Source organism: Meles meles, chromosome 1 (assembly GCF_922984935.1).
Source record: "Meles meles chromosome 1, mMelMel3.1 paternal haplotype, whole genome shotgun sequence".
Lineage (NCBI taxonomy): Eukaryota > Metazoa > Chordata > Mammalia > Carnivora > Mustelidae > Meles > Meles meles.
Genome location: NC_060066.1, coordinates 137,269,877 through 137,282,954, shown reverse-complemented (window position 1 = coordinate 137,282,954; position 13,078 = coordinate 137,269,877). Strand labels below are relative to the sequence as shown.

Below are 13,078 nucleotides of genomic sequence, written 5' to 3'. Positions count from 1 at the left end.
GTTCATGTAAATCATACAAAATTCAGAGTATTAAAGAGCTTAAAATGTAACTTATTTTTTAATGAATTGCGTAGAATAATGTGAAATGTTTTTGGCCTCTTACCCAAGCATTTTGCTAATCTTCCTATATACATTGTCTTATTTAATTCTTAAAACAATCTTTTGAGTTGTAGGTCCTGTTACTCCAATTTAAAGATAAAGAAACTGAAACTTGAGAGAGTTTTAAGAAACAAGCCCAGGCTAGCATGTTTATTAACAAGCATAACAGAGCTGGGATGTTGAGTTGAGCAGTGTGATTGTAAAATCTTTGAATTTAGCTATTAGGCTATATTCTCCCTTTGTTATAAGGTTATAAAATCATTGAATTTCTGAGCTGAAAAGGACCTCAGAGATGATCTAGTTCAACCCCTTCACTTGATCTCTTCACAGAAGAGAAGACAGAGGATATGAGATTTGAATTTGGCCAATATCATAGAGCTAGATTCAGGGTACCCTGATTTCTAGTTTATGTTTATTCCAGTTCATTACATCACATCACTAGCCCTAGAACTGGTAATAAGAGAACATTTATTCTAGTTCTACCATCTTTTTAAGCACATGGAACAATGTTGTATATAAAGTAGGTGCTTATTAAGTATTTACTGCATTGAATGAGTGAATGAACTGTCTTCTTTTTAATGATAAGACTGTTGACGATATCTGACTAATATGAATAGGCCTCTTCTTGGTAAGAATATGTCTCATTGGCCTCGTAATTAAAAACTTCCTCTGATTCTTTTAAGCTTAATAGTACATTGTTAAGGAAGAAAAGCTCTTCAAAGGTCAGCCCCAAGAAGGTGATGGAATCTAATGAAGGCGAGTGATAATCCATTTATAAAAATAGCATGTATTGTTTTGGTTTGGCTGATTTTTATGTCAGCAAGGGTATATACCTACAGTAGAGTGATAGAAAAAAATCTGAGAATATACTGTTTGGGCAAGGTATGCTTTATAAACTCAGTAGACAGTTAATGACCTTTCTTGTCCCATAGATTATCTGACTCCAGAAAAAGAACTCGTACAGGAAGATCTTGGCCTGCTGCAATACCACATTTACGGAGGAGAAGGGGTCGTCTTCCAAGAAGAGCACTCCAGACTCAGAACTCAGAAATTGTAAAAGATGATGAAGGCAAAGAAGATTACCAATTTGATGAACTCAACACAGAGATTTTGAATAACTTAGCAGATCAGGAGTTGCAACTCAATCATCTAAAAAACTCCATTACCAGTTATTTTGGTGCTGCAGGTAGAATAGCATGTGGTGAAAAATATCGAGTATTGGCTCGTCGGGTGACACTTGATGGAAAGGTGCAGTATCTTGTGGAATGGGAAGGAGCAACTGCATCCTGACTGTAGGACTGAACATTATGTTCACTGCACTCTCATTTTCTGTAGGTACAGTTCAAAGCCCTAAAGGATTAAAGGAGTCTGGCTTTTACTATCTTTCTTAAAAAAAAAAAAAAAAAAAAAAAGTCAAAAAAAAATTCACAAAAGGAGATGATACTAGCCTTAACATGTACCTGTCAATGTTATGGATATTGTCATAAAAAGATATCTTTTAAAAATCAGAACAGAGACTTAATTTTTTAAATCTTAAGATTTGTAGAATGTTTCTAGGATAGGCTATTAAAAATGATTCAAATCCGTGCATGGTGTTAGATAATTTTTCTAATTATTCCATTGAGTCAGTTTTTGTGATTAGTGGTTATCAGATCAAACAGATCATGTAGATAGATAGCACAAGTATTTGGAGAAACGTTGTCTGTTTTGTTGCCAAAATGTTGGAAAAAATTTATTTCAATACCTTTCAGATTTCATAAAGTGCAGTGTATATAATGCCTACTAAAAGACTGTAAAATATTGAAATTTTCTTTCAAGCAAAGTGTAAAAAATATATTGAGCCTGTAAATTGCTCTGTGACTAGACTTCATTGTCGTCTTAATATATTCTTTGCATGTGCATATATATACACAGGTGTGTATATATATGTGTGTGATTATGTGACCTATGCAATACAAATTATGGGAATGGGCAGCTTTGGAGTATATATCCCATAATTCTTTTTTCAGGAATAGTTGCAGTATTTACACAGCAGCATTTCTTCTCAGGCTTTTATTGGGTGCTGTTGCTTGCTATGTATGAAGAGAAATGTGTCAGACAAGTTTAAAGTTTAGTGTGTTCTGAAGAAGGGTGTGAACAACAGTGTTCATGGGCTTTTAGAATGCTTTTCACTTTCAGTCCTTGTAACTCAGCTGTTCAGTACCTAAAACCAATTCAAATAATATGAACATTATCTCCTGCTAGAAGTAACGTTTTCAAGTTTTCATGGCACATTTGATTGTAAATGTCTCTCAGTTTTAACAGTAAGTCTATAGGAGTCCCGTGAAGATTCCTGAAATGTCTGTAGTAACTGTTAGTCATGTTGAATAAGTGTAGTATGAACAAAGTATTTTATTGCACAGGGTTAACAAACAGTATGGTGCCTGACAAGGCTACTGCTGTTTTATTACAACATTACCTCTTGTTTTTATAAAATGTACCAAGATTTAAATTGATAACTTTATTTTACATGTAAAAAAAACAGTTTCTTTTATCACCAGTGTTAGAGTTGTCTTCTGTTTCTTTTTGTTTTGTTTTGTTTGTTTGTTTTCTTTTTTAGCCAAAGAGTAAACAGAAGAATATTCTTATTTTGGTGGCTATTCATTTTACTCTTAAAAGTGATTGGTGGATTTTGCCTAAAAATTGGGGAATTTGCCGCCAAAATGAAAAATATGTAAAGTGTAGTGGTTACAGAGCGGTAAAAATGTGGGTTAGTACTTATTTATTCCATTGATTGATTATTTGACTGTTTATAAAGAAAGTTGCTTTATTTCTTTAAACATCTTCAAAAGATGACCTTTCCTTGTCACATTGTAGCCAAAAGAAGCAGAGAACTTCGTTGTCCTGCATTTGGTTCCTGGTTGGCCAGGTATAAATGAGCTTTACAAAAGTGCAAATTAAAAACTGTCACTTCTGTTTACCTCCACCAAAACTTGATTTTCCCCTAGCTATTAATTTAAAGTTGCCTTTCCTGCAGCTGCAATATTTTGAATAACACACAGAGTTTGTGTTGATTTTGAATGTTTGTTTATATCTAGGGGTAATGGAAAATGTAAATCCCGTGTAACCTTATTCACTCCACCTGTATCATATTATTTCATTTTCCCCAGAGTCCTTTAATTCTAACTGAACACCAGCAGTATTTTAGTAACTCTTTCTTTAGTATACCTGGAAGATGATTTATTAAGCTGAACTGTCTTTAGACGTAATTATTGTGAATGTCTGTTTTATTTTATCATGGTGGTTCCACATGGCTCTGATGTTCAGTTTGTATTTTTGGAATTGCTTTACTTAGAATTAAAACAGACCAACATTAAATGTGTGTATTTTTTAAAGAGCTAATGAGTTTTGCTTCTGTATTTGCTTGAAAATACACACTGATGCAGTAGATGACTGCTTTTATTTAGCCAAGGAGCTAAGGATTTTCCAGTTGCATTGTAAATATGTTCACTTGAATTAATCTTTATAAAACTTGGCTCTCATTTTCCACTTGTCCCTCAAATAATCTTAATAATTATTGTATGTTCATCTAAAATGATCCTTTAAAATAATGTTTAGTCAGCTTGTATACTTCCTACTTGGAAGACAGTATATCTCCCTCTATCTACCTTGTCCCCCAAATTCAAAAAAATTCGGACTTTTCAACTATGTTTTTTCCTTTTGCTTATATAGGTGTCAGGTTCACATCAAAGGATTTTGGGTTTTTTTCCTTAAGAGCTTTGCCCCTAGACTATAGAAGGAAAAGATGTAAAAATAGTATGCCTTACTCTTTTTAATTACATTTTTATTCAAAACAAATACATTTTTATAAATATCCTGATAATAAATGATAAGTATGGATTCTTATATGATCTGACTAGATCAGAATATGAGACTATCAGAGTTATTTTATAAATTCTCATGTAGGAGTGATGAAGTCCGATCTTGCCTAGTCATCTTTTGTTACTAAATATTTAACAAATGAGTGCTCACTGATGTGTGTTTTGAAGGTACCTCTCCCCTTATATTTTGCAAGTTATGTCCAAGTGTACAAGTTTGGTTTCTATTGTGTATATATTCAGAAGATTTCTTTTACCAGCTTGGAGGTAAAACTAATTCTTCTGAACTACTTGGTTGAGTTTTTACCAGGTACTATTAAGTTTTGGTTGGAGCATTCTCTGACTTGCATAGTTACAGCAGACCGTTTGTTACATAACGTGGTTCTAGAGTTGTTCGAATGAGGAGATGATGGCAAAGGAAGATGTCCATGCAACTTTGGGAAATAGTGTAAAAAAAAATGCCCTGTGTAATGTGGGTAAGTTTTCCTCTTTAAATTAAATTTGAGTACTTCTACAAATATCCACTCCCAAACGTCTCCTTCGGTTTCTTCTGTGGCAGTCATATTCTTTCCTCAGGAAAATAAAAACTTGTCAGTTAAATGTAAAGTAAGAATTTTATCTGGTCATGGATTCTTTTCTAATTAGTAGCAGTTAAGAAACCAGATGTCAGACTGATAAAAATTTAGATACAAGAGAAGCTATGAAAGCAAATTGATTGGCTTTCTGAATATCAACAAAGAGAATGGGAGTAAGTACAATATTTGTAATTTCTAAGTTACATCAAAATTTCTTGGAGCAATATCTAGATCAAAATATTATACTGTCTTTATGTTTAAAATTAGATTTATGACTTATGACTGCAAATAAACTAGCTCACTCTATTTTTCTCCCCTTACTTCTCCACAATAAAATCCCTCTTTGCTTGCTCCCCTTGCATTTTCTCTTTGTTAGAGATGACGAGTATTGAAACTGTATGCTTAGTAATAGTAATTCCTCACTTTTGCAGCATCTTCAAGGAATGTGATATCTCTTTCAAGAAAATTCCACTGGATTTAAACAAACAAACAAATGAACAAAACCTTCATAGATGATAAAGTGTACTTACTGGATAAAACAAAGACGTATCTTATTCAAAATCATTAGTCTAATTTTTGTTCCTTGTATTTACCAAAAGGTTCAGTCTTTTATCTTTTTTTCTTTCCATGCTTTCACAGTGAGGGAGATACAGTCTCAGAACAGACATAGATTGGTTCATGGGGGCAGAAGGCAGAAAAAGTCTTAGATAATGGTTTGTGGCCCTCGGAAACTCAACTCTATGCAACGAAAATCTTATTCTTAGTATTTGATTACTTTCATTGAGTTTTCTTATATATCACAGGAGTAGCACTGTCATTGAGTTCATGGAACAAAGTATATGTAAGATCTGTGCTACAAAACTATGGCAGATAACTTTTAAAATTTGGAGGGCTCTGTTCAATCTTGAAGTCACAGTGTGAGTAGTCTGCAATGCTGTCTCCCTTGTGGATGTTTATGTTTGATCCTTAGTGCTTTTGTGTGTGGCTTAGGCTTGGGAATTAAAAAAAAGTAGCTTACATTTGTTACTGAGTTCTACCATGTTTATTCAACCCATCATTATGTCAAGTGCTGAAATGTTGACAATATCTGAATAAATAATATCTAGCAGCTAATTAAAAGTAAGTTTGTCGGGGCGCCTGGGTGGCTCAGTGGGTTAAGCCGCTGCCTTCGGCTCAGGTCATGATCTCAGGGTCCTGGGATCGAGTCCCGCATCGGGCTTTCTGCTCAGCGGGGAGCCTGCTTCTCTCTCTCTCTCTCTCTCTCTGCCTGCCTCTCCATCTACTTGTGATCTCTGTCAAATAAATAAATAAAATCTTAAAAAAAAAAAAGTTTGTCATATTAAGTGGAAGTTAAAAGCAAGCTGACCGGGCGCCTAGGTGGCTCAGTTGGTTGAGCGACTGCCTTCGGCTCAGGTTATGATCCCGGACTTCCAGGATCAAGTCCCACATCGGGCTCCCAGCTCCTTGGGGAGTCTGCTTCTCCCTCTGACCTTCTCCTCTCTCATGCTCTCTCTCACTCATTCTCTCTCAAATAAATAAATAAAATCTTAAAAAAAAAAAAAAAGCAAGCTGACCTAAAACAGTTCTTTTTTTAAAAATTTATTTTTTGTGTGTTCCAAAATTCATTGTTTATGCACTGAAAACAATTCTTTTTTTTTTTTTTTTTTTTTTTTTTAAAGATTTTATTTATTTATTTGACAGAGAGAGATACAAGTAGGCAGAGAGGCAGGCAGAGAGAGTGAGAGGGAAGCAGGCTCCCTGCCAAGCAGAGAGCCTGATGCGGGACTCGATCCCAGGACCCTGAGATGTTTTGAAAGTCTTTTTAAATTTTAATTACATAATTATAGTGTTTCTGTAACTAATAATTTGCATATGTACTTTTAGATCCATAACAATTTCAGTAAATAAATTACATTAAATAAATTACTCAAAATGGGGTTGTAAATTTAAGTTAAATATTAATAGCTCTAGTATAAATTAGTGAAGGATTATGATTAATAATTGTTTTGGTCATTAATTGACTTCTTACATATTTTATCTTTAATACTATTAGTGGAATATAAGGGAATTTTGCCTATACAGAATTTGAGACGAAAACAAGATTTTATGGGGTGCCTAGGTGGCTCAGTTGGTTAAGCATCTGATTCAATTTCAGCTCAGGTCAGGATTTCAGGGTTATGACATCAAGCTTGAGATCGAGCCCTGTGTCAGGCTCTGCACTAAGTGTGGAGTCTCCTTGAGATTCTCTCTCCTTCTCTGCCTGCCGCCCCCCCCCCCCCCCCCCCCGCTCACTTACTCTCTCTCAAATAAGTTAAAATCTTAAAAACAAGATTTTGTGAGAATTTGGGTCACCTTTGCAAAATATATAAAGCTTGCTTAGATATCTGTGAAGTTAAACTTTTCCTTGAGGATGAAGCATATTAAAGAGGGTTTGGGAAAAGAAGGTCTATTAGTTCATTTTAGATTTGTGGAGGCAGTTTGGTTCCTGTATTCTTTTATTACCAAGTCTCTTCCAGAATCCAAGAGCATATCTATAAGAGGTCTGCTTTTTTCTTTGTATTATACATTTACATAACCTGGCATTTTAGACTTTCTATGTTATTTTTATCTTTGGATGTAAAGTTTCCAATGAAGAATTTTGTCATCAGAAACTAATTCTTGTTACCTCTTTATAAGCTATAGTTTGTTCTTTAAGCAACTTTTTTTTTTTTCTTTTTTAAGATATTTCTTTATTTGACAGAGGGAGAGCACAAACAGGGGAAGAGGCAGGGAGAGCTCGCTGGATCCCAGGACCCTTGGGATCATGACCTGAGCCGAAGGCAGATGCTTAAATGAGCCACCCAGGTGCCCCCTTTAAGCAATTTTAAGCCATTAAATGGGACCAGAAATATTTAAAATGCCATTTTATTGAAGATTCTTCTAGAAGTATTAAGTACTTCATGTGTTTGAAACACCGTCTTTAGCATGTTGACGTTTTCCTAATTACTGAGAGATTGTGAACATTTATTTATTTTATGTTGCTATAGTATGGTGGTACTCTCAGTGGTCTGGATGTGGGTAGGGGAATCAGTCTTAGGCTAGGTGGTGCTTTTATATTATGCTTGTCTGCTTTACATCTATCTTCTGTGGCAGTGCCTGTGTTAATAAACCACATTTATTTACAGTTCATTGAGTGGCTTTCTCCCATCTAGCTTCTAAACATTAATTTGCTGTAGAATGGAAAAAAAATTAAGCAAGGTTTTCTGGAACAAAAAGATAACCCCATAAATAGAATTTTAAACTTCACTTTACCCAAGTTCTGTTTTTTGTTTTTCTTTCTGTTAGTGAGTTTTCAAGAGTGATTTCCTTAGAAAAAGTAGCTGGCTTTTTTTTTTTTTTTTTTAAGATTTTATTCATTTATTTGACAGACAGAGATCACAAGTAGGCAGAGAGGCAGGCAGAGAGAAAGGAAGGGAAGCAGGCTCCCCGCTGAGCAGAGAGCCCGATTTGGGACTTGATCCAGGACCCCAGGATCATGACCTGAGCCGAAGGCAGAGGCTTTAACCCACTGAGCCATCCAGGCGCCCCAGTAGCTGGCTTTTTAAATAGTCATTACTTAAAAGAATTTCTCATTTGTTTTACTTGCTTCCTATTCTATAATGTGTAAGTAGTTGAGATTTTTAGAAATCTGAAAGCTGCGTAGGTGAAATAAGACTGTAATGTAGTCTAGGTTGATTCTTTTGTGCCTCTCTAATCGATTTTCAGATTACCTTAAGATAGCAAAAACTTCTTGGAAAACATAGCACCATTGTTTTCTGTTAACTAGTAAGTAGAATAAGATAAAAGCAAAATTGCAATACAAAAAAATATCATTATGGGGTGCGATTAAGCCTCTGCCTTTGGCTCAGGTCATGGTCTCAGAATCATGGGATCAAGCCCCATGTTGGGCTCTCTGCTTAGCAGGGAGTCTACTTCCTCCTCTCCTTCTGCCTGCTGCTTTGCCTACTTGTGATCTCTCTTTGTCAAATAAATAAAATCTTTAAAAAAAAAATCATTGGACCAGTTATAAATCACTGTCTTGGATTCTGGAAGAGATTTGGTGATAAATAGGAACATAGTAACCAAAACTGTACCTCCATGGCTCAGTGTTGAGCCAGGTGGCTTTTCTTCTCCAGTAAGGTGTTAGATTCAATGGCTTATGCCATCTCTGCATGATGGAAAAGAACATAGTGTCTTGTCTAATGTGGGCTTGGCCTATAGTAGCAAAATGACATGGCTTTATTACATGCACATACTTAATAGTCATAAGGTAGTTTTTATTTATTTTTTATTTTTTAAAAGATTTTTATTTATTTATTTTTTTTTTTAAAGATTTTTTATTTGACAGAGAGAGATCACAAGTAGGCAGAGAGCCCGGCAGAGAGAGAGGAGGAAGCAGGCCCCCCGCAGAGCAGAGAGCCCGATGCGGGGCTCGATCCCAGGACCCCGAGACCATGACCCGAGCCGAAGGCAGCGGCTTAACCCACTGAGCTACCCAGGTGCCCTCATAAGGTAGTTTTTAAAGCAACAGAGAAGAGATGGCATTTCAATCAGCAATAATTAACTACTAATTTCCATGGCTTTATAGGTTAAATGAGTGCAAGAACTGATACTAGTAATTTAACTTTATAGTACTTCACATGCTGAAATTGACTGCAGTTAAATGTCAAGCTTCAGAGGATTGTAATGTCTAAGAAAATAGTTGTTTTACCAAATTCATGTAAACTAATGTTTACCAAATGTATTTTTTGTTTGTTTTCGGTGCAAAAAGTCATTTTTATTAAAGCATGAGGACAGGATCTGTGGACACAAAGACTAAATTTGGTTTGTTTTATGAACTTGGCTAAAGTCAGGAAAATAGGCAGAATTTTAAGTTACCTGTGCTTGTTTCTTTTTTTATGTTGAAGGTATAATTTAAAGTGTTTCACTAGAACAAAACTCTTTTGATTTTTAAAAAAAAATTATTTTTGAAATGATTTTCAAAAGTTTGAAAATATTTTAAAACTAAGTTTGTACTTAGAAAGTAGTACTTAATATAAAGGCTCATGCTCTTTAAAATACGATTTACATTTATTTGAGGGCCCTTCCTAGACACTATATATATATATATATATATATATATGCTGTCAGCCATGTTATTATAATAGATTTTATCTACTAATGGAAGATGCCAGTGTCTTAGATAAGCAAAATTAGCAAAATACACAGTCACACATATATTTGGAATCTGAGGGCTTTAGAGTTGGTTTAGACTCGTAAAATTAATTTTGTATTCCTTAAGCACTGACTTAAAAAAAGCAGAAGTAGGATAACTTAGAAACATGGCATAAGGGTTAAAAGGGAAGGGTTAAATTTTTTTAATCGAGAATAAACAAAATATTGATCCATACTTAATACTAAATTAGGTTGAAAATATGAACCTTCACTACTAAGAACATTAAGATTTATATTGCAGTGAAAATACAATGATAAAATAGAACATCTATTCGTCATGATTATTTGCTTTAGAAATAGCATGATTTTCTTTATTATAACATATATAACTTTCATTTTACAACTTTTAAAACTGTATCTTTAACACAGGACATTTTATATTGAGAGGTTGCACAGAACTCAGTTTAAGATAAGCCACTAATTTAGAAATAAAATTGATTTCATAGATTTAGGTAAAATACAGTTTTAGTAAAATAAAACTCAAATCTATTTCCTAAGACCCTTATTATTCTTATCTTTGAAAATAAAAACAAAGTTTATTTTTCTGGATGTTTAAAATGCTATTCTACTCAGGTATTACTAGTTTCCTAGGGCTTCCTTAACAATTTACCACAAACTTAGTAGCATAAAACAACAGCAGTTTATCTCTCACAGTTCTGGAGACTAGAAGTCTGAAGTCAAGGTGGTATCAAGGTTGATTCCTTCTGGTAGCAGCCAGCAATCCTAGGCTGTAGACACATCACTCCATTTCCTGCCTCCAATTTTATAGCTTTACCCTCTGTCAGATCTCTCTCTTCTTTATAAAGATAGCAGTCAATGAATTAAGGGCCCACCCTAAAGCCAGGATGGTATCATCTCAACATCTGTAACTTAATTATATCTGCAAAGATCCTATTTCTAAATAAGGTCCATTCACAGATATTTGAGTTAGGACTTGGACATTGGTTGGGGAAGGGGGAGGCGGAGTTCAAACCACTTCAGTATTATTACAGGATTTCTTTTTTTTTTTTTTTTTTTTTGTATGTTTCAGTTCTGAAAAGTGGTGTTTCAAACCATTTTTTGCTGTTATTTATTCCAATGCAACAGTCATTCTTGGAATACCTTTAAGTTGCTGTGAAGACAGATGAAATATTAGGAGTCCTGATCTGAATTCTTAAGGGGGCACAGACATAACTACAGCTAAATTTAAGTTGAAATGTGTTAAGTACTCTATTTGTCAAAGTTCCATAGGAACCTGGAGAGACATAAGAGAAAGACTGAACAGAATGTCATTTGGATTTGGCTTTGAAGGAGGATCAGCTTTTGAGTGGCAAAAATAGGATAGGATAAGAAACGGTATAAAGATGTTCAGAGATGGATGTTGGTTAAGGGGGGGGGTTAAGAGGTGTAGAGAATGGCACAGTTTGGGGAGGTCATAAACATGAGAATTAAACAACATTGGAAAACAGTACTACAGTTATCCAAATAGGTGCTATATATATCACCAGAGAAATGAGATTGTTTTGGACTGCAGTGTTTGTTAGGTTGTACCTTGAAGAGTGGGTTTACAGGCTAAGGGAGAGAAAAGCTCAGTTCAAAATGAAGCAGAGTAAGAACAGGCCTGGAGTTGAGACTGAACATCTCGCTTAGTATCTTGGTGTTTGCTGTATGCCAAGAGACTATTAGGAGGAAAACGCGAAAGAGTATCAGTTGGTGTTTTCTTTGCTGGGAAGAACGTGTATGTTCAGCTATTTTAAGGGGTCAGAATGGAAAGAGGATTTAAGAAGGGAGAGGTTACTCTTCCAGGGGCCTGGCTGTGGAGAACATTTGAGAGAAAGGAATTATTGGGGAAGACTTAATGAAGGAGTTTAAATTGGAACACAAATGATACGAACCTGTGGAGAAGAGGGGACCATGATAGGGCATTACAGAGTGCCTGAGGAGGAAGCCAGGTGATTAAGTCTACACAAAAGGGTTGGGATGTGATGTGGGTGAGGCTGGAAAAGATCAGGATTCTGATGGGCCTGCTGTGATGGGGCTGCCATGCTATATAGTGTGTTGAGATTACTTTGGCACTGGTATGTAGGATCAGTTAGAGGGAAACAGTGAGTGCCAAACCTAGATTTACATGTAGCTAAATTTGTAGTAGAAGAAGCAGCGTGAATGCTAGAAATAGAATGATTAGGGAGCTGAGTTAACAGTACTTGATGACTGAGCAGGTAAGGGGTCTTAAGTTTTGAAAACCTGGGAAGCTAGTGATACTAAATGGGACAGAAAAGGAGCAGCCCCACTTAGAGAACAGTAAAGAGGGAAGATAGCCTTGGTTGGAATAAAAAGTTCATGCTTGAAAGTAATATAAGCAGTAAAGAAGTGGATGGACTTAGGACCATGTTACTGGGCATTTCCCAGAAGCCTGTGTTCTTTATTACTAAAATTTTGCTCATCACCATTCATTAAACAAAGACCTAACTTTTGAGTAAGTTTCTTCATGGTAGTGCTGTGGCAGGTCTGTAGAAAATTTTCAATAAAAAATAAGAGAGAGCTTTCTGTCTTAGGAACTATCAGAGAGAAATAATTAGAGCAGATTTATGGTGTTAGCTGAACAAAAGCAAGTAATGCCTGTATTCATCATAGGAAACTTGTGATTTATTCTGAAGCAAAAGCACTTGGAGGCATTTCCAATAAAATACTTCGTGGGGCTTTCTAGGTGGACACTGTTGTGAATTCAGAAGTCCATTTTGTGCTCCAAAGTGGTGTTGCATAAAAAGGTTGTAATAAAAATCATAATTGGAAATAGTTTCTGAAAAGAATATTGAAAATAATGTGCAAATAGTTGATTTTTAAAATGAATGTTCCATATCTAAGCCTGGCTTGGAGGAAATTGTGCTGATGTTTTTAACACTGCTTTTCTGCCTAACCCCAAACTGTTTCTCAGCTGAGGCACCAAAAGGGAGAATTAGTGAAGCAATCCTAAAAGGATGAAGGTATGGTTTAGGAGAAAAGGTCATTGGATGTGGTAGATGAGAAAAACAAGGGAGGAAATCTTTTATCAACTTTTTTTTTCCCTAAAAGGAAAAGCTTTAGTATTTTTTAACTATGATATAAAAATATTTTAGTAAAAAGTTTGTACAACACAAAACTCTAAAAATCTTCCATTCTGCAGTCCAGAGATAATGGTATAAAAATAGACCCTTAGACTTGTAGATTTTTATTAAAGATCACCTTTTGAAACTTCACATTTCACTTAATAAACGGTAGGCCTTATGTTTGCACTAACAAGTAGTGTGTTTTAGGCCTTGTGCTGGGTGTGGTAGATAGAATAGACATAGAATCTCT

The 13,078-nt window shown here is 35.2% G+C and overlaps 1 protein-coding gene across 3 annotated transcripts in view; it reads left to right on the top strand.

Annotated features, from left to right (window-relative positions):
* Positions 1–1,605, top strand: part of MTF2 (metal response element binding transcription factor 2) — a 58,746-nt gene extending 57,141 nt beyond the window's left edge. For all 3 annotated transcript variants that reach the window (XM_046010447.1, XM_046010446.1, XM_046010445.1), the window contains one exon: positions 1,032–1,605. In XM_046010447.1, the coding sequence (XP_045866403.1) occupies positions 1,032–1,389 (358 nt within the window). In that variant the 3' untranslated portion in view covers positions 1,390–1,605. The remainder of the gene's footprint in view (positions 1–1,031) is intronic.
* The last annotated feature ends 11,473 nt before the right edge of the window (positions 1,606–13,078 follow it).